Source organism: Dendropsophus ebraccatus, chromosome 9 (genome assembly GCF_027789765.1).
Source record: "Dendropsophus ebraccatus isolate aDenEbr1 chromosome 9, aDenEbr1.pat, whole genome shotgun sequence".
In the NCBI taxonomy this organism is placed as follows: domain Eukaryota; kingdom Metazoa; phylum Chordata; class Amphibia; order Anura; family Hylidae; genus Dendropsophus; species Dendropsophus ebraccatus.
Window position 1 is genome coordinate 10,272,786 of NC_091462.1, and position 22,053 is coordinate 10,294,838.

The 22,053-nt window shown below is 46.2% G+C and overlaps 1 protein-coding gene across 2 annotated transcripts; it reads left to right on the plus strand.

The window, feature by feature from the left end:
• The first annotated feature begins 352 nt into the window (after positions 1–352).
• On the plus strand, positions 353–20,351 carry SLC35F5 (solute carrier family 35 member F5). Of its 2 annotated transcripts, none has more exons than XM_069982507.1 (16): positions 353–513; positions 4,070–4,121; positions 5,730–5,874; positions 7,544–7,687; positions 8,854–8,916; positions 9,087–9,171; positions 9,462–9,652; positions 10,053–10,134; positions 10,241–10,328; positions 10,407–10,471; positions 11,147–11,251; positions 12,202–12,361; positions 13,209–13,299; positions 17,571–17,728; positions 17,863–17,954; positions 19,700–20,351. In XM_069982507.1, exons 3-15 carry the CDS (start codon positions 5,740–5,742, stop codon positions 17,945–17,947), a joined length of 1,452 nt encoding a protein of 483 aa, XP_069838608.1. In that variant the 5' UTR covers positions 353–513; positions 4,070–4,121; positions 5,730–5,739; the 3' UTR covers positions 17,948–17,954; positions 19,700–20,351. The 2 variants fall into 2 exon arrangements, with proteins under 2 accessions (XP_069838608.1, XP_069838607.1); XM_069982506.1 differs by having other exon boundaries at positions 353–467.
• Positions 20,352–22,053: the final 1,702 nt, after the last annotated feature.

Consider the following 22,053-nt stretch of genomic DNA (forward strand, 5'->3'; position numbering starts at 1 on the left):
AGTGACTCAGATACCCCCACAGTGCCTCAGGTGCCCTAACATCGGTTGAAATCCCCCACAGCGCCTGAGGTGGCCCATAGTGATGCAGAAACCTCATGGGGAACACCAATAGTGCCCCAGAAACCCCACAATGTCTGATTCCTCATACACTATAAGCTCGTATTGTTGTGGTGTAGTATACAGGGGCTGCAGTCCTATGTTATCATACTGTATATATTACAGCACTCACTCCCTGCACAGCCCCCTGTCAACAACTGAAGCACCAAGCACTGCGCATGTGTGGCCAGGGCTTCGCTTGCCATAGCTGCGCATGCGCCGTATCCTGCTCCCGAGAATACCCGCGACACTTTACAGTTGTAGAATCCAGCCATAAACCCGGAAGTAACGGCTCCTGTATCTGTCACCTGATCTCAGCGGCGGAGAACGGAGCCAGAGAGCCCGGGGCCCCTACACCCCCCGGAGCCCAGGTATACTGTATACCCCTACTACTACGTGTATACACATCACATACCGGTATATACATCCACTGCTTATACGTGTGTACATACTGCTGTCCTGTATACAGCTTCTGTATGTGTATATACTCCTGTATACCTGTCCTGTATACAGCTTATATATGTGTATATACTCCTGTATACAGCTTCTGTATGTGTATATACTTCTGTATACCTGTCCTGTATACAGCTTCTGTATGTGTATATACTCCTGTATACCTGTCCTGTATACAGCTTCTGTATGTGTATATACTCCTGTATACCTGTCCTGTATACAGCTTCTGTACGTGTATATACTTCTGTATGTGTATATGCTCCTGTATACCTGCCCTGTATACAGTTCTGTATGTGTATATACTCCTGTATACTTGTCCTGTATACAGCTTCTGTATGTGTATATACTCCTGTATACCTGTCCTGTATACAGCTTCTGTATGTGTATATACTCCTGTATACCTGTCCTGTATACAGCTTATATATGTGTATATACTCCTGTATACAGCTTCTGTATGTGTATATACTCCTGTATACCTGTCCTGTATACAGCTTATATATGTGTATATACTCCTGTATACAGCTTCTGTATGTGTATATACTCCTGTATACCTGTCCTGTATACAGCTTCTGTATGTGTATATACTCCTGTATACCTGTCCTGTATACAGCTTCTGTACGTGTATATACTTCTGTATGTGTATATGCTCCTGTATACCTGCCCTGTATACAGTTCTGTATGTGTATATACTCCTGTATACCTGTCCTGTGTACAGCTTCTGTATGTGTATATACTCCTGTATACCTGTCCTGTATACAGCTTATATATGTGTATATACTTCTGTATGTGTATATACTCCTGTATACCTGTCCTGTATACAGCTTCTGTATGTGTATATACTCCTGTATACCTGTCCTGTATACAGCTTCTGTATGTGTATATACTCCTGTATACCTGTCCTGTATACAGCTTCTATGTGTGTATATACTTCTGTATGTGTATATGCTCCTGTATACCTGCCCTGTATACAGTTCTGTATGTGTATATACTCCTGTATACCTGTCATATATACAGCTTCTGTATGTGTATATACTCCTGTATACCTGTCATATATACAGCTTCTGTGTGTGTATATACTCCTGTATACCTGTCCTGTATACAGCTTCTGTATGTGTATATACTCCTGTATACCTGTATACATCTTCTATATGTGCATATGATCCTGTATACCTGTCCTGCATGTCTATATACTCCTGTATACATCTTCTATATGTGTATATACTCCTGTATACATCTTCTATATGTGTATATACTCCTGTATACATCTTCTATATGTGTATATACTCCTGTATACAGCTTCTGTACGTGTATATACTCCTGTATACCTGTCCTGTATACAGCTTCTGTACGTGTATATACTCCTGTATACCTGTCCTGTATACAGCTTCTGTACGTTTATATACTCCTGTATACCTGTCCTGTATACAGCTTCTGTACGTTTATATACTCCTGTATACCTGTCCTGTATACAGCTTCTGTACGTTTATATACTCCTGTATACCTGTCCTGTATACAGCTTCTGTACGTTTATATACTCCTGTATACCTGTCCTGTATACAGCTTCTGTACGTTTATATACTCCTGTATACCTGTCCTGTATACAGCTTCTGTACGTTTATATACTCCTGTATACCTGTCCTGTATACAGCTTCTGTACGTTTATATACTCCTGTATACCTGTCCATAGATGTTTATATACGTCTGTACTGTGTTTGTGTGTATGTGTATGTGTATATACACACACACACAGCCCACATAACTGTGTTGTGCTTTATATGTGTATGTACTTCTGTATACTACTTATATGTGTGTGTATACTTATACCCCCTGCATACCTGTCATGTATACCCCTCATACTTTATTATTATTATGACATACCCCATCATCATACTAATAATATTATATACATGCGTGTATATATCGCCTGTATACCTGTCATATACTGCATATATATTATTATACCATGTATGTGCTCTGCATACATCACATATATTATACCAGTGCTTCTCAATTCCAGTCCTCGGGCCTCACCAACAGGTCGTGTTTTGAGGATTTCCTTAGTATTTTACAGGTGATATAATACCTGATGCACTGACTATAATTATAACAGTTGTCCTCAAAACATGACCTGTTGGTGAGGCCTGAGGACTGTAATTGAGAAGCACTGGTGTATACAGTGTATATATCTTTACACTTCCCTGTTGACCGGTGTATATCCAGCCAGATAATAGGAAGAATAGAGACTCTTATTGATGCAGATACAAGAGACATTGGAGGAGACAGAGGCTCCTATGTACAGATCAGGCACCTTGGGAGCTCACACAGTCCTCCCAGCTTCTCTTCCGTCTCGGACACAATAGTCTTTGAATTCTCCAGATCAGCTTCCAGTTCTTGTTCTGTCGGTCACTGGGCCTGTACACATAGGACATTTTCGTGTTTTTTTTGCGTACCACGGGCCCTCTAGAACCTTCCTCACTTTCCACAGACTCTCGGCCATCTTTGAATCATTTCTTATACATCTGAATATGTTCAAGCGTAGTGACCCCAGTGACCAGTACAGCAAGGTCGTCATTGGTCGCACATTCACTGACATACAGCGCCCCACAGTGACCGGTACAGTGAGACAGTCATTGGTCACATATTCACTGACATACAGCGCCCCCCAGTGACTGGTACAGTGAGGTCGTCATTGGTCGCACATTCACTGACATACAGCGCCCCACAGTGACCGGTACAGTGAGACAGTCATTGGTCACATATTCACTGACATACAGCGCCCCCCAGTGACCGGTGCAGTGAGGTCGTCATTGGTCGCACAGTCACTGACATACAGCGCCCCCCCAGTGACCGGTACAGCGAGGCCGTCATTGGTCACACATTCACTGACATACAGTGCCCCCCCAGTGACTGGTACAGCGAGGCCGTCATTGGTCACACATTCACTGACATACAGCGCCCCCCAGTGACCAGTACAGTGAAGTAGTCATTGGTCGAACATTCACTGACAGAGAGCGCCCTCCAGTGACCGGTACAATGAGGTAGTCATAGGTCGCACATTGACTGACATACAGCGCCCCCCAGTGACCGGTGCAGCGAGGCCGTTATTGGTCACACATTCACTGACATACAGCGCCCCCCAGTGACTGGTACAGCAAGGTCGTTATTGGCCACACATGCACATTCACTGACATACAGCGCCCCCCAGTGACCGGTGCAGCGAGACCGTCATTGGTCACACATTGACTGACATACAGCGCCCCCCAGTGACCGGTACAGCGAGGCCGTCATTGGTTGCATCTACACGTTCTAGTCCGTTCTTGGCTGTAAGATTGACTTGATGTTGTGCAGACCATTTTTGTTCTATTGGGCGGATACTTTCTGGACAGACCCAGTGTGTATATATAGCCTGTATACTGTATCTATCTATATATACATACAGAGCTATCATGAGGGTTGTGGGGGGTGGTGAGGGTTCTGGGTTTTGTATTCTCACACTGACGTTTTCTCTCCCTGATCACAGATGCTGCAGTCCGGAGATCCCTGCGCGGCTCAGACACGGCGTGTGACAGAAGGTAATGTGCTCCCCATCCTGTGACTGCAGGGGGCGCTGTCTGCCTATAGTTAGCACACCACAGAACATGTATGTCACATAATGCAAGGCACACCAAACAAGCAGAAACATTACAGACCTTTATTGTTTACAAGTGTAAAAGAAAAACACAGATCAGTCCCTATTTACACGTCTACAATTCTGTCAGCAATTACGGACAGAAAATATGGGCTGTGTATTTCAGTGGCCCCATTCACACGTCCGGAGGTGTGTACAGGCCCATGATCTGTGCCGCAAAAAAAACAAACAAAAAAAACACAGGCCCTGGTGCGGACTGAAATTGTTGCACGGACACACCAATAAAACTCTATGGGATCTGTAGTTCTGCAGCTGCGATCTGCAAATGTCAGCAGTCATCAGAGCGGGGACACCTTACTGTGATGACTGCTCTGTGATCCAGCTGCCCTGTCGGGCCGTGGCGGATACTGGAGACGGGACTGAGGAGAAAAGGAAGCGTGCGCGTCATCTCTGGGGGAGGAGGAGATATCTTTGAAGTGATCTTCCCAGGCTTGCTTGAATAAACATTTGTTAACCCCTTCACGTCAGCAATAAGTAGATATACGTTTCTGCTGCACATACCAAGTGCAGCAGGAACTTATGTGCATGTTCCTGACACTGAAGGGGTTTGATGTGTGCAGGACCGCTGCAGTGAGAACGTTCCCACACACTTCAGTGTCTGGGGAGCTGAGGGTAGTGAGAGGCAGCTGCGTCTCATTAACCCCTTAAACGCCGCAATCTATAGTGTTCGCGGCGTTTAAGGTACTCGGTGAAAGAACAAGCAAGTCATGTGTAATTGTGATTACCACTGGACCAGACACATTCCCAAAATATAAGAGGTACCACACACTCAGCGCATCAGGGCCATGTCCAAATTGGCTTAAAGGGGATGTTCATAAAAAATAAATAAATAAATAAATCTTTCAAATTAACTGCTGTCAGAAAGTGACAGAGATTTGTAATTTACTTCTATTTAAAAAAATCTCCACTCCAGTCTTCCAGTACTTATCAGCTGCTGTATGCCCCACAGGAAGTGGTGTAATCTCTCCAGTCTGACACAGTGCTCTCTGCTGCCACCTCTGTCCAGAGCAGCAGCAAATCTCCATAGAAAACCTCTCCTGCTCTGGACAGTTCCTGACATGGACAGAGGTGGCAGCAGAGAGCAGTGTCTCAGACTGGAGAGAATACACCACTTCCTGCAGGACATACAGCAGCTGATAAGTACTGGAAATTGATGTAAAATCTGGATAACTTTCTGACACCAGTTGATTTGAAATATTTTTGTTGTTGCTGGAGTACTGTTTTAAGGCTGCAGGCACATGTTCAGGTTTTTGAAGCTAACCCCAGCAATGGACTATGTTGCAGTTTGCTGTGTATGAGTCTCCGCTGACCGGTCAGAGCCCATTGTGACCCCTGTAAGTGCTGTAGAGCTGGGGGGATACTCTGGTGTAGCTGCATATATACAGTATCTGGGTGTGTATATACATGCAGTTCTTGTGTTGCCTCTTCCTCCTCTATATACAGTTGTATGGCTAGACCTGTGACTTTCTGTACTCTTTCTCTCCTCTTCCAGCCGGTGGTACATGGTCGGGGTTGACATCATGAATCGCATGGTCACTTCTGGCAGCTCCAGTTTGCCGCGCAGGCGCCTGGTCCTGGGGATTCTCATCCTGTTACTGGTGGACATTATCTGGGTGGCGTCTTCAGAGCTGACTTCTGTAAGTGAGGGAAAAATAGAAAACATTATCAGAGGATTTCAGTCTTAAAGGGGTTATCCAGGATTATAAAATCATAGCTGCTTTTTTCCAGGAGCAGCACCACTCTTGTCCTCAGTTTGTGTGTGGTATTACAGCTCAGAGACATTTAAGTCACTAGTGTTGTGATGTTAAGACAACTAAAGAAGATGTGTGGCTATTCAGAAAGAAAGCAGCCATGGTTTCATAATCCAGGTAACCCCTTTAACAAATAATGTTTAAACAGGTACTCTGGTTGGGAAGGGCTTTATACAGTATGGCTGGGGAGGGGGTGGATGAAAGCAACAACGTCCACTTACCTCCCCCGTTCTATTGGGCTGCTCCAGTCTCCAGACATGAAGTTTCAAGCCTGCTCAGCCATCCAGCGGCAGAGGTGGGACCCCGCTACAGCTGCTGGATGGTTGAAAGGGCTTAAAAAGTCACGTCTCAAGCCGTGTGATAGACCAGGAAGCGGCCGGAGACTGTAGCAGTGCAATGCGGTACCCAGCGCTGGATGCAGGGAGGTAAGTGGACGTTGTTGCTTTCATCCATCCCTTCCCCGGCCATAGTGGAAAAAGCCCTCCCGTCTGGAGTACCCCTTTAATCTACACTCTGCTAGAGTGTTGTGATGGCAGTGCCTCACCCACCATAAGCGTACCCATTGGGTTTCCATAGCAGCCGGGGCCTAATAAACACCTTTACATTCTGCTTTCTGTATGTGCCTATGAGCTCCTGCCACAGGAGTTATACAGTACAAAGAGAATGCAGGATATATTGTCCCATAGTCAGACAGAAAAGTGTTAAAATTAGATCTATAAATATTGTATCTATAAAAATGATAAATTGTCCCACAAAAAAAACTAACTGCCATAAAGTTTGTCTCCCAAAAAATATAAAAGTTGTGTCTCTTAGTATACACATAAAAAAAAAAAAAAAAAATATATATATATATATATATATATATATATATATATACATACACACAGACAAAAATAAAGTTCACACAATGTATTTTTTGAATTAATCATGGACATTGTTGCAATTTGCAACGATGGACGTGATTAATTAAAAAAATACTTTCAATGTAAAGTAAATGGAATCCCGGCCGGAGCGTATACACACAGTGTATGCTCCTGCCGGGATCCCTAGCAGCCGCAGCGAAAGCTGACTTGTCAGTTTTGTGTGGCCGGCATTCTTTAATTATGGGCCTCACAAGCCTGACAGGTCACACAATGGAGCGTGCGGCTCCGGCTGCAATCTCCATTGTCGGCTATGGTGAATTGGGATGTGGGAGCACATGGATGCACCCGCATCCCAATTAAATAGAATTGAAGTTTATCCCGGCCGGTACTGCAGTCACAGAACGGCCGGTGTCTTAATATGTATGAACCCGGCCTAAAAGTTGAAATGTTGAATCAGAGAATGGTGTTGTTTGGCCACACGGTGGCGATATTGCAGCAGAAGACGCAGTAGAATATCACATTCAGGCATAGTCCATACCTAAGGCCCTAATTCAGCCTCAGGTTTTAACTTTTCTACTTTCTTACAATGTGTATTGTGCCGGCATTGTTGTTGGGAAGCTGGGTGTCTGTGCTTTATGGTGATGTATCCTAACAACCTTTTTTTTTTTTTTTTTTCCCCCTTCTCTTTTCAGTACATATTTCAAGAATTCAACAAACCTTTTTTCAGCACTTTTGCAAAGACTTCTATGTTTGTCTTGTATTTGCTGGGATTTCTGGTCTGGAGGCCGTGGAGACAACAGTGTACCAAACGCCTGCGAGGGAGACGCTCCACCCTGGTGAGTGTGTCCTGGGTTTTCCTGTGGTCAGAGAGGATGGGCTGCAGTGAGTATCCAGGGCTCTGCACCCTCCACTAGTCATGGTGCTGCAAGAGTTAACTAATGCTGTTAGTGTAAAGCTACACTCCAGGGAGGAGGCGGAGGGGGCACTATAGGTAGCTGGTGAGGGGGCCACTATAGGTAGCTGGTGAGGAGGCCACTATAGGTAGCTGGTGAGGGGGCCACTATAGGTAGATGGTGAGGGGGCCACTATAGGTAGCTGGTGAGGATGCCACTATAGGTAGCTGGTGAGGGGGCCACTATAGGTAGCTGGTGAGGGGGCCACTATAGGTAGCTGGTGAGGGGGCCACTATAGGTAGATGGTGAGGGGGCCACTATAGGTAGCTGGTGAGGAGGCCACTATAGGTAGCTGGTGAGGGGGCCACTATAGGTAGCTGGTGAGGGGGCCACTATAGGTAGCTGGTGAGGGGGCCACTATAGGTAGCTGGTGAGGGGGCCACTATAGGTAGCTGGTGAGGGGGCCACTATAGGTAGCTGGTGAGGGGGCCACTATAGGTAGATGGTGAGGGGGCCACTATAGGTAGCTGGTGAGGGGGCCACTATAGGTAGCTGGTGAGGGGGCCACTATAGGTAGATGGTGAGGGGGCCACTATAGGTAGCTGGTGAGGGGGCCACTATAGGTAGCTGGTGAGGGGGCCACTATAGGTAGCTGGTGAGGGGGCCACTATAGGTAGCTGGTGAGGGGGCCACTATAGGTAGCTGGTGAGGGGGCCACTATAGGTAGCTGGTGAGGGGGCCACTATAGGTAGCTGGTGAGGGGGCCACTATAGGTAGATGGTGAGGGGGCCACTATAGGTAGATGGTGAGGGGGCCACTATAGGTAGCTGGTGAGGGGGCCACTATAGGTAGCTGGTGAGGGGGCCACTATAGGTAGCTGGTGAGGGGGCCACTATAGGTAGCTGGTGAGGGGGCCACTATAGGTAGATGGTGAGGGGGCCACTATAGGTAGATGGTGAGGGGGCACTGTAGGGAGACGCAGGGTGCAGTAACGTTTCAGAGCAGTGGTTTTGGTTCCTCGGCTGCCCTGTAATTCTATGATGAACAGTAGAGGGTGCAGAGACAACAGGGCTGATGCTTCCCGCTCTCACAGAGCATTTCTCTCTCAGTTTGCAGATGTCGATGGTTATTTTCCAGCGTGCGCAGCGGACAGCACAGTGAACCACACCCTGGTAAGGCCACAAGCTGGGAATGTGTTGCTCCTGGAGCTGTCCTGTTCTCAGTTTTAGTATGGATGAGCCCAGAGGCTCCTGTGTAACGGAGGATAGGACACATGGAGTATAGCAGCTGTTACTATATGCTGTAATCAAAGTCTCCTCATCTTCTGCTATCTTCCCTACAGAGTGAACCCCTCTATGTCCCTGTCAAGTTTCATGACCTGCAGAATGAGAAGATCCTGATATCCAATCATCAGAACAATGAGAAACGTGGGTAACATTCACACTGTGTATACAGGTCACCAGCACAGTATGCCATGCTAAATCTATGGCTGTCCAGACATGATGGGAATTGCAGTTTTGCAACAGCTGGAGAGCTTATGGTTCCCCATCCCCATCTAACGCCAGTCTCCTTATAACTGCTAGGGATTTTTCATATTTTTTTAACCTTGGAGCACATTATTCTTTCAAAGACGATGCATCGGTCCCCATCCAGTATTTAGGTAGTAAAACTTTTGCCACGATACAAACACGATTTAACGCCATTTTTTTATTTCTAGCTGCAAAGAAGCCGCGTGTCCGGTTCAGTAACCTAATGGAAGTGCGACAGCTGCCGTCAAGCCAAGCTCTGGAAGCCAAGCTATCCCGCATGTCACACCCGCCAGTCCGGGACAGCGAGTCAGGGCTGAGAACCAGCAGCAAATTCACCATCTGCCAAGTGGCAAAGATCAGTTTCTTCTTCTGCTTTGTGGTAAGAGGTTTGATGATGTGAATAAATGGAGGGAGAAGCCTCAGGGGAGACATGGTAAACGCTGAGTGACGCCCTTTGGATAACTATAGGTATGGGCATCTACAAGATGGCTGTTGGCTAAACACTTGTTTTTCTCCCTTTCCCTCCGTATATGTGAACATGATTCATGATGGTCAAGTGTTCATGTGGGGGCAAGCTGCTGCCAGACATTTCTAGTATCAGCTTATCCTCCTGAGAGCTAAGGGATCAGGTGGATAAAATACAACATGCCTAAATTTATCCCTCCTTACATCCTCTGTGTTACCATGTGACGGTGCACATTATATGGTCAGCTGATCTGTGGAGTATACCCCACGCTGTATGCTCTTAGTATAGTAAGAAGTATTCTTGTTCTTTCCAGTGGTTTTTGGCAAATTATTCATATCAGGAGGCCCTGTCCGACACACAGGTCGCCATCGTGAACATCATCTCGTCCACATCAGGTGGGTTTGTACCACTTATTCCTCGTTCTTGGACTGACCATAACGGGTGATCAGCGTGTGACTGCAGAACTAACGTTGATGCTGAACCTGCGGGTCTTTATTTCAGGTCTCTTCACTCTGATCCTGGCGTCCATCTTTCCCAGTAACAGCGGTGACCGCTTCACTCTCTCCAAATTACTGGCTGTTGTCTTGAGGTGATTGGATATTAACTTGCATTGACCCCCATTTATATTGACCCCCATTATATTGTCTTGCCTTGTTTCTGTTCACAGTATCGGCGGTGTGGTGCTCGTCAGCTTATCCGGATCAGAAAACTCCAGAGATAAGGATACAATAGGTAAGGACGCACAGTTCTTTCAGTAATGGGACATGGAACACCTGGTGGATACATCCATTGGGTTCATAGACTCCATAATCCAGGGGGAGGGAACTTTGGCTCTTCAGCTTTAGCTTTGACTGTCCATGCATGATTGGAGTTGTTTTGCAACAGCTGGTTCCCTACCCCTGCCATAATCTGATGTGTCCAGTATGAGTATGAGTGTATACATAGAGAACATACATCTCGTACAGGAGATCTCCGTCCTGCTCACTAGTAGATCACTCGATCTTATCCGCTGTGTGATATTGTATGTGAGAGATCATACACTGCATACAGCTCATATAGGGCACAGCAGATCTCCGCCCTGCTTTGTAGTAGATCCCTCCGTCTGACATATTTTGTATATATACATGCAGATCGTATACAGGGTGGCACACAGCAGATCCTTGCTTCTAATCTATCCTGTGATGTTGTCTGAATACCTGTACATAGAGATTACAGTGCACACAGCCCCTTCCTGCTCTCCTCCGTAGTAGATCACCTTTTATTGGTGTCCCTGAATCTTTATAGATTTAAGGGTGGGTGGTTTGGGGGAGAAGGTGTGCTGTGGGCTCAGCCTAGGCCATGCTTCTTTGCTCTGACACATTGCCTGCCCCCTTGTGATCCTGTATTCTCCCCCCCCCCCCCCCCCAGGTACTCTATGGTCCTTGCTCGGAGCCATCCTATATGCTGTTTACATTGTCATGATAAAGAGGAAGGTGGACCGGGAGGAGAAGCTGGACATCCCCATGTTTTTTGGTGAGTGCTCTGGTCTTCTCACTGAGGTGACTGAGCCGGTGACCTCCCAGGCAAGAAGATCCTAGAATAATCCTGGAGACAAATCCAATAGTAGCTTCCAGCCCCATAGAGAAGGGATTATTGATTTTACCAGAGCAACATGAGACGTGAAAGCTGGGCTGGGATCGGCTCCTATGGACGACAAGCGCCATAAATCTCCCTAAATATCTATCTAAATAATTTATTATTTATTTCTTGTTAACAAGTGATTTTACATCATGTGTAATTGTATATCTATATCTGTTAGCATTATATTATGATGGCGCCTAGACTCCAGACCAGGGAGAGAGCCAGAAAGTGAATTATCAGCAGGTGGGACAGCCATTTCAAGTAGTAGTACATGAGTTGTATATCTATTATTAGCATTAATATGAATTATAATAGCAAAATTATCGCATATATAAAGTGTATGCATATATATAGTATACAGCATATATAAAGTATACAGCCCTTAGTAAAAGACCGGACATGAAAGAAGTAGAAATTTCAGTTTCATCCATTCTGTTAATATTTGGCTTCATCTCCCCCTGAGGGTAGGTTAACACTACGGAATCCGCCCGGATAAGTTCCTGCGGATTCCGTCACGACAGCGTGCAAATCCGCCTGTGCCATAGACACCTTTCTATGGCCAGGGCGATTCCGCGTTCCACGGAAAGAACTAACGTGTCTACTCTTTCTGCAGAACGCGGAATCGGCCCAGCCATAGAGTGGTGTCTATGGAGCCAGCGCGCGGCCGTCAGTGGGTATGAGCCACGGAATCCTCTGGAACTTATCTACGTGGATTCCGTAGTCTGTACCTACCCATACAGTAATGTGACGTGGTGTTGCCGTACTTACCTGTCAGGTTGGGTTGAGTGTCGCCTTGTGATGCCTCCATGGGCCGACTGATGCCTTGTTGCCTTGTCTTCCAGGCTTTGTCGGCCTCTTTAACCTGCTCCTCCTGTGGCCGGGCTTCTTTGTCCTACACTACACTGAGTTTGAAGCTTTTGAGTTTCCCAATAAACTAGTCTGGATGTACCTGGTGATCAATGGCCTGGTGGGCACCGTGTTATCGGAGTTCCTGTGGCTGTGGTGAGTGTCCGGTTTGCTGATGTTTGAGATTTTACAAGGGACCACCCCTTTATAGTTTATTACAGTGCACTGACTGAGCGCTCACAGGGCGTGGAGGATGCGAAGGAGCTCTGCTGGAGCCAGGTAAGTATGTGTGTTTGTTATTTTTAATTATAATTATTATTATTTTATTTATTTAGTAAAAAAAAAAAAATTCCCAAAAGGTGGGGATGCCTACAGGGTATAACCTACATGTGGATGTGCTTAGCACAGAGGAGCGTTGCCTGCAGGGGGGATAGCCTATAAATAGTAGGAGTTATGCACAGGGGGGGATTACCTACAGGAGATGAGGTTCACCTACAGGGCTATTGCCTTAATACTGTGGATTATGTACAGGAGGCACTGCCATGGGGTAGGGGTTACCTACAGTGGCTGCTTATTATAGGGAGATTGCCTATGGGGGCCTTACTACTAGGTGGGCTATATATGTGAGGGATGAAAATCACCTGTGACTGGACCGTGCACCCCTCCAGACTCCTGTGACTGGACCGTGCACCCCTCCAGGCGCCTGTGACTAGTCTTCTGTATGGCACACTATACATTTGATGCATCTACTTTTTAAGGAGTCTAAATTTAATCCATGAATAATAAATCTTACTGCTATGTGTAGGAGCAGCAGATCCTCAGTTCTGTCTCCTTCCTTATAGTCAATGTTTCTTACTTCACGTCCAGCATTCAGCTGAAGGTTAGCGATCCACCACAAGATGGCGCTGCAGGCCCGTCGGCTCCCATCCTCTCTGCTGAGCTATCTGGATTGTGCAGCTGTTCGTGTCTCCGGGTTATGTTTAAGCCTTTTACTATGTTTCAGGGGCTGCTTCCTGACCTCCTCTCTGGTTGGCACCTTGGCCCTCAGCCTCACCATCCCGCTCTCCATCATTGCAGATATTTGCATGCAGAAGGTAGGAGCCATTGTTTTTTACAGTTTTCCCTGAGAGTGCAGTTCTGTAAATGTCTGCTTGCTGCGCTATGTGGTTTTTCTCCCCCTCCAGCGCTCACTCCATATGCTTTATATTCTGATTTTCCCTGACGTATCCAACTCTCATCATGCCAATAGATGTGCAAACTGTACATTAAAAGGCGTCTTTAGGCGGTAAACTGGGGGCTAAAGTAAGAAGTGTTTAGGCGGAGTGCTGGAGCAAGTGACAAAGGCGTAGGACTTTTTTTTTTTTTTTTTTTTTTTTTCCCCATTTTTATAATCTTCCAAGAGAAAATCTATATTGTGTTTCCCTTAAAATAAGGCCTAGTAGGGGTTTTGCTGACTTCATAAATGTAAGCCCTCCCCCGAAAATAAGACCTAGCAAAAGTTTGGTTTAAAAGCTTGCCCGCCGAGCAGAACAACCAGGACATGCAGCTGTGATCCTTTTTAGCCTGTCGCCACTGTCCCTTACCTTCACAGTCCATAGCAGAGCAGCTGCATGCAGGACATGAAGACTTTCACCTGCCGTCAACCCAGATGTCCCCTTCTGTAACCATCACTTGTTAATGTGCAGACAAGGGATCAAGAGGCCCCTCACCTGCCCCATCCCTTTAGTCCCCTAACGCCAGATGTAGAGCTGCCCACAGTCTGCCGTTATCCCATCTTTTGCCGCCATACCTTACACTGTCCCTGCTGTGCTGTGGTGAGCTCCCCCTGGTGGCCGGAAGCTGCCATACCGTACACTGTCCCTGCTGTGCTGTATGAGTGTGCTGTGGTGAGCTCCCCGTGGTGGCTGGAAGCTGCCATGCCGTAAGCTCTGTCCCGGCTGTGCATGCGACATGTGAATTCTTCTTCATGGGAAAAATAAGACATGCCCTGAAAATAAGTCCTAGTGCATCTTTAGGAGCAAAAATTAATATAAGACACTGTCTTTTTTTTTTTTTTTTTTTCCCCTGGGCAAATGTGATAGTAAAGACTATGAGCGGGGAAAAAAAAAAATCTATGAAAGTCACATTTTCTCCCAGATGGAAGGACTGTATCGCCAATGCTTCAAGTGTTCCTGTCATTATAACTTTTAAAATCGAAACCAAAAGTAGATTGATAGAAAGCGAGTTTGCAATATACATTAATTATTTTGTTGTTGTTGTTGTTGTTGTTGTTGTTATCATGCTGTAAATGAAAACTGAACTTACCAGAAATCCAGGTCCAGTCTTCTGAAGGCCGCTATATAACGGCTATATTTACTGTATCCAGGTCCAGTCTCCTGAAGGCTGCTATATACCAGCTATACTTACTGTATCCAGGTCCAGTCTTCTTAAGGCTGCTATATAACAGCTATATTTACTGTATCCAGGTCCAGGCTCATGAAGGCAGCTATATAACAGCAATTTTTACTGTATCCAGGTCCAGTCTCCTGAAGGCTGCTATGTAATAGCTATACTTACCTCTACCCAGGTCCAGTCTCCTGAAGACTGCTATACTTACTGTATCCAGGTCCAGTCTTCTGAAGGCTGCTATATAACAGCTATACTTACTGTATCCAGGTCCAGGCTCATGAAGGCAGCTATATAACAGCAATTTTTACTGTATCCAGGTCCAGTCTCCTGAAGGCTGCTATGTAATAGCTATACTTACCTCTACCCAGGTCCAGTCTCCTGAAGACTGCTATACTTACTGTATCCAGGTCCAGTCTTCTGAAGGCTGCTATATAACAGCTATACTTACTGTATCCAGGTCCAGGCTCATGAAGGCAGCTATATAACAGCAATTTTTACTGTATCCAGGTCCAGTCTCCTGAAGGCTGCTATGTAATAGCTATACTTACCTCTACCCAGGTCCAGTCTCCTGAAGACTGCTATACTTAATGTATCCAGGTCCAGTCTCCTGAAGTCAGATTTCCTGACTTGTGTTTGTTTAAAAAAACAGACTAAACACAGGAATTCCGGCCAGTACAGAGAGTCATAGCTCAATGTGTCCATCAACCACATGACTGCCTTCTCTCTGTGAGCGAACAGATGCCCTGGGAAACACGGGACTTCTTGTTTTCTGACTGTTTCCTGTTTTTTGAGAAAAAGTGCCGTGTTCTCCATGATAACGAAAAAAAAAAAATGTATATTGCAAACTTGCTTTATGTCACATCTACTTTTGGTTTAGATTTTGAAAGTTATAATGACAGGAACACTTTCAGTCTCTATTTTGTAGATTGGTTGTGTAGTTTGCTCTTCAGTTTCTGGTGTGTTTATGCAGTGACATGACACTTTTGTTATACACTGTGATTTCATGTCCTGTGAGGTGTCATTTCTCAGTCTAGTTCACATCTCTTATACTATGATATTCCACCCTATAATGTTATACATGGTGATATTACAGTCTCTGTTTATAGTACAGGTATTGTGTCACACCTGCTTTTATTTTAGTGGGCTGGCTATACCTTGTTCCCCTGTGGACAGTGACCTGCCGGGCTGTTGCAGGGTCCCTTGGGTAATTATCACGGTGGTCTGGAGTGGAATAGCGACCCACTCGGACTATTGGCACTGCCACCCACAGAAAAGGAAGATGACCCAAGGAAGGTGTGTGTGCTGTGTCGGTGCTTAGTAATGAATCACAGAGTCTCTTAACCATAAATCTTGTTTACTCTGTATATACTTGAGTTAGGCAGCAGATAATACAGCTTTGCCTTGATGCAATACTTTACACTTGATAGGATACTTAATACTTTAGAGTCCAGATCTGCACTGAGAGTAGAAGGAGTCGTGCTGACTGAGTTGCGTGATGAGAGGATCAGAAGAGTAGAGAGGAGGATGTTAAGAGATCATACAGCTTTGCATTGATATAATACTTTACACTTGATAAGACTACTTAGAGGTAGAAATAGAAGAATACTTAAAAGTAGAGAGAGAATACTTGTGCCTGTGTTTTGACTCTTTTGGTCTTTGAATTACCCATTGCCCACCAGTGTCAGGTGACCCATCCTAGAGGGTGACACAAGCCCAAGTCCTTGTTATCTGGAATCCTGCTTACACCCACGCTGCGAGAGAGCGCATAGGCTTCTAGCAACTTCGCTCTATCCAGATCAGGATAGGATGATCCCTGACTTGTCCTCTCTAGTGGAAGCTTAAAGTGACACTGTCAGCCCCTTTTTGCATAATGACTGCTCAACACAGGTGTAAAGGGTAAATTTAGCCGCTTTCATGCCTCATTTTATATCATACGTCATGATGCTTGTTTCAGTAAAAAGTGATCTTTTATCATCTGGGATTGGGCTCCGTGATGTCATGCGATGGTGTCACAGAGCGTGGCTAAGTGGCGCTTTGGCTGCGAAGCCCCGCCCAGGTATCCCAATCCCAGATGATAAAAGATCACTTTTTACTGAAACAAGCATCATGACGTATGATATAAAATGAGGTATGAAAACGGCTAAATTTACCCTTTACACCTGTGTAGAGCAGTCATTATGCAAAAAGGGGCTGGCAGTGTCACTTTAACACTGCATATTGTGGAATACGGTGAGTCTGGGGGGGGGGGGGGGGGGGGGAGGCTGCCCGGGGGATTGATGGTCATCCGGGCAGCTCATACAGATACGCTGCTGACGCTTCTATTCCACGGAGCGATGGCAGCAGATCGTTGCTGTATCAGTCGTTTGTCTTTCAACATCTTTAAAAGACAAACGACGCAACGATCAGCCGACATGAACGATGTCAGCTGATCGTTGCTGTCAATTCCACGGGACGATTATCGGCCGAATACGGCCGATCGTTCCGTGGAATAGGGCCTTTAGACTGGGGACCTAGCAGGAGCCAAGGCCCAATTTGACTGCTGTAGAGAGCTTTCTAGCTTGGGTCCTTCCTCCACAGAATCTAAAAGCAAAAGACCCTACACTTCCTCTACCCATGTGACTTCCTTCCTACAGGGCATGTAAGGTGTGCTGTGAGTGGGCGAGGAGTGCGTGTGAAGAAGTAAAGAGAGAGATGATAGGTGAAGAGGAGAAAAAACTCTTATTGGCGTGCAGATCCATGTTATACATAAACAATAACACTTTGGTTCCTACATCCGTGCAATATCTGAATACACAGTTATAACAACGAGATCTTGTTGCAAAACTCTGGTACTACTACATTACCGCTTACACCACAATATTATATCTTCTCGTGTTGTACCCTGTGATCTTGCTTCCTCTGATATACCCTTCGGTATTCTTTGTGATAATACACCCCTGGATACTGTATAACAATGCCGTCCTCTGATGCCTTCCAGGTGAGCTTCTCGTGGGTGTTCTTTGCCGGCGCCCTACCGGTTTTTATCTCGTTCTTTATTGTGACTCTTCTGTGTCATTACAATAACTGGGACCCGGTGATGGTCGCCGTACGCAGGATCTTTGCTTTTATATGCAGGAAGCATCGGATGGCGGCGAGGTACGTTCCTGGCACTGCGCCAATGTTTATTTGTATCAGACAAATGTGACTCATTAATGGGCTAATTAGCGTCTCCTGTGGAGCGGCTGCTGATCAGCTGATCACACAATGTAATATCCTCCCCCCAATCTCAGGACATCGGAGGACAATGAGCAGAGCGAGAGTCTCATCCCCCTGCACAGCGTCTGCCCGGACGATGGCTCCAACAGCTGCTCCTAGCCCAGTGGTACGTGTGTATATATGCATATACATATATATGCTTCTGCACCCTCCAACTAGTTAGGTATATACACACAGGTACATGCTCTCTGTACTTGCAGTGGTGGAGGTTGTTTTAGCTGTATTACAGCCTTTCTTTCCACATATCAAAGCTATTACATACCCCCAATACACATTACACTTAAGGCCCTATTCCACCAACAGATCTGACGACAGATTATCTGCCAAAGATTTGAAGCCAAATCCAGGAACAGACTATAAACAGAGAACAGGTCATAGAGGAAAGACTGGATTTCTCCTCTTTTCAAATCCACTCCTGGGTTTGGCTTCAAATCTTTGGCAGATAATCTGTCGTCAGATCTGTTGGTGGAATAGGGCCTTTAGTCAGCCTACTGTCTAATGTGTATGGAGCCGCCTGACTCTTCCCAGACAGATGATGTCAAGGGACAGAAAGATCAGACAAGTTGGATTTCAACTACATGTCTGTATGGTCAGCTCTAGAGGTGAGCAAATTGATAATGAAGTGAAGCGCTTGGTTATCTCTGCGATCCGCACATCAGCTGCTGCCTTATAAGTGTCTGACGCTCTGTGCCGCTCCTCCCCGGGTGCTGGGACACTTCTCCCAGTTTCTCAGGACTGGATCCAGCTTTTTCCAGCACCCGGGGAGGAGCGGCTTAGAGCGACAGTCAGTTAAAGGGCAGCAGCTGATGAGCGGATCGCAGAGATAATAAAGAGCTTTGCTTCACTATTACTGTAATCTTGCTTGTCTCTGATCGGCTTCTGTCTACACTACATAACTGTATGATCGGCCTCTCTGTCTACACTACACGACTGTATGAACGGCCTCTGTGTCTACACTACTTAACTGTATGATCGGCCTCTCTCCTCCTCTCTACATTACTGTATGATCGGCCTCTGTGTCTACACTACATAACTGTATGATCGGCCTCTCTGTCTACACTACACGACTGTATGACCGGCCTCTCTGTCTACACTACATAACTGTATATTCGGCCTCTCTGTCTACACTACATAACTGTATATTCGGCCTCTGTGTCTACACTACATGACTGTATGATCTGCCTCTGTGTCTACACTACATGACTGTATGATCTGCCTCTGTGTCTACACTACATGACTGTATGATCTGCCTCTCTCCTGTCTACATGACTGTATGATTGGCCTTTCTGTCTACATTACATGACTGTATGATCGGCCTCTGTCCTCTCCTTCTCTCTACACTACATGACTGTATGATCGACGTCTGTCCTATCCTCCTCTCTACACTACATGACTGTATGATCGGCCTCTCTCCTCTCCTCCTCTCTACACTACATGACTGTATGATCGGCCTCTGTCCTCTCCTCCTCTCTACACTACATGACTGTATGATCGGCGTCTCTCCTCTCCTCCTCTCTACATTACATGACTGTATGATCGGCCTCTGTCCTCTCCTCCTCTCTACACTACATGACTGTATGATCGGCGTCTCTCCTCTCCTCCTCTCTACACTACATGACTGTATGATCGGCGTCTCTCCTCTCCTCCTCTCTACACTACATGACTGTGTGATCGGCGTCTCTCCTCTCCTCCTCTCTACACTACATGACTGTATGATCGGCCTCTCTCCTCTTCACGTCTTTGTATTTTCGGCACCTGGAGCAGTAATGGTTCTGTAAAGTATATAATAATGTAATAGACGGTCAGACGTGATGTCCTCTTATGTAATCTTCTTCCTTTGTTCTCCTCCAGCTCTCTGGGAGATGTGTCTGACAATCGTGAAGGTCGGCGAGTGCCGCTCCTCTGGGACTGCCTCTTACCGTGTCTCTGGCTGCTGCGGACACCCCTAGACGTGGACCGGCAGCCTTCGTTCCACAATTTTGGTTTTGGTTGTGTCTTGGTAAATTTTGGGAGGAAAAGGTGAAAATCTTTTAAAGGGGCAAAAGAAGAAGGACAGCCCCACCACCCAGGAGCCAAAGATCAGGAGAGGTTAAAGGGTTTTCCCGGAAACAACATTTCACCCATCAGTTCCATAGAGTCTTCTGAGGGGGGGGGGGGGTTCCCAGAAGTGCACCCTTCCAGCTGTACAACACTTTTCACTTATAATGGTTGTTTCTGGGACAATCTTGATGTCATTTTCTCCAGGTGTCGGCACCATGACCCTGGACTGGCTGCATCTGCTGGGCAGAGCCAGGTGCATTCTGGTCATGAGACTTTCCAGTAGACCCCTGGTGGTGAATGTTGCTTCCTATTGTCTTCTATGACAGCGTTGTGGAGGTGCGGCAGTCTGGTGACATTATTGGCCCACGTTTACACCTGCAGATTTCAATGCAGTATCTGTTGCTGTTTCCATGTGTTCCCATCATCCTTACTTGTTACGTTAACTGTGATTTGGGGGGGGGGGGGGGGGGGGGGCGGGGGGATGTTACTGTAATGAGAAAAGACTGGAATAAAAAGCAGTGACGGAAGGACATAAGCAATTACTTATATAAAGGGGTGGACAGCGGCCTTCAGAGACTCCTAGAATGGACAGCGGCCGGCAGATAGATGTATAGGGGTGGACAGCAGCCCTGGGGTACCTGTATTAGGATGGGCGGAAACTGGCAGATATACATATAGGGGTGTCAGATGCTTATATAGGGGTGGGCAGCAGCTTGAGGATACACATATATGGGTAGACAGTGACTGGCAGATAGGTGCATAGGTATACACGTATAGGGGTTGTCATGGCCGGCAGGTGGACACTACTTGTAGCTGCTAGCGTTCGGCCGTCGCTCACATCCCCACCTTTATTATCATAGAGACGCGTCAGGCCCCTCTGTCACGTTCGCAGGGCTTGGCCTGAAGTCACCTCTCCGCCTGTGCCGTGTTGTTCCAGCGAGAAGATTTTAATTTGCACTAAATAATCTTCATGTTGATGGATTTCATTGCGTATAAAGCAGCTGAGGCAGCAAATAAAAAGGAGCAGTGAGATCCGAGCCGCGCTAATAAGAGGCGGGAAATAATGACATTGTTACCCCGGAGAATAGCGGCTCCCAGCTGGAATCCTAAGGGGGGGTAATTACATGTGAGCCGTCAGCCGAGCTCTGCAGCCAACTGGAATCCCTTCACACTACAGGCGCTGTCCCTTACCTCCTGCGGGGGGCGCACCCCCAACGCCTTTTAATCTCAGGTTGATTTCTTTATGTGATGATTTATTTTTCATAAAATGTTGATCGTCCAAATAAATATTATTCAGTTTTGTGAATAAAAAAAATCTAAACCTTTTTTCTTATTTTTTTTCTTAGAGGGTATTATGAATATACAGATGTGTGCACTGTGTCAGTGTATAGATGTGTGCACTGTATCTGTGTCAGTGTATAGATGTGTGCACTGTATCTGTGTCAGTGTATAGATGTGTGCACTCTGTGTGAATGTACAGCTGTTTATAGTGTAGCATATAAATGTACAGATGTGCAGTGTGTATGAATGTAGAAGCACAGGTATGTGGTATATGAGTGTGTGACTACGGGGGTAGGGAATGAATCAATGTATGTGTGTAGTGTATGCGTGTGACCACAGGTATGTGTGCTGTTTGTACAGCTTAGTGGCATGTAGGGTGTGATGGTACAGGTGTGTGCTATGTGCAGCCGAGTGGCATGGGAGGTGTGTGGTGTATGCATGTGTGGTTACAGTTGCTTTTGAATGTACGTGTGCACTGTATATGGTGTGGGGTATATATCAATGTACAGGTGTGTGCACTATGTGAATGTGTGTCTGTATGTGTGGTGTGTGTGTGCACAGGTAGTGCAGGCCTGTACAGTATAGATGTGTACATTGAGCTCTTAGCACCAAGTCTAGTTTCCATTTGACAATAATTATGAGCGAGAAACAAATCTTCTCTGTAATCGGCAGCAAATGTAGCGACAACCACCTGAAATGTGAATAATAAGGAATGGCGCGGACCACGCCGGAATTAGACGTCCGCATCCGGAGAAGCCGAGGCCGCACCATAGACCGTGCAATCGACTGTAGTGATTAAAATGTCACCGGCCGCGATGGATTCAGTCATAAGACAAACAGAGATCTCCGCACACGGAGGAATGAGTCCCCGAGGCGTCCTGCAG

Coding starts and splice junctions, on each gene's coding strand:
- SLC35F5 (XM_069982507.1), top strand. CDS start 5,740: ATGGTCGGGGTTGACATCATGAATCGCATGGTCACTTCTGGCAGCTCC. Junction 10,329..10,406: donor TTACTGGCTGTTGTCTTGAG/GTGATTGGATAT, acceptor TTCTGTTCACAG/TATCGGCGGTGTGGTGCTCG. Junction 12,362..13,208: donor TCGGAGTTCCTGTGGCTGTG/GTGAGTGTCCGG, acceptor ACTATGTTTCAG/GGGCTGCTTCCTGACCTCCT.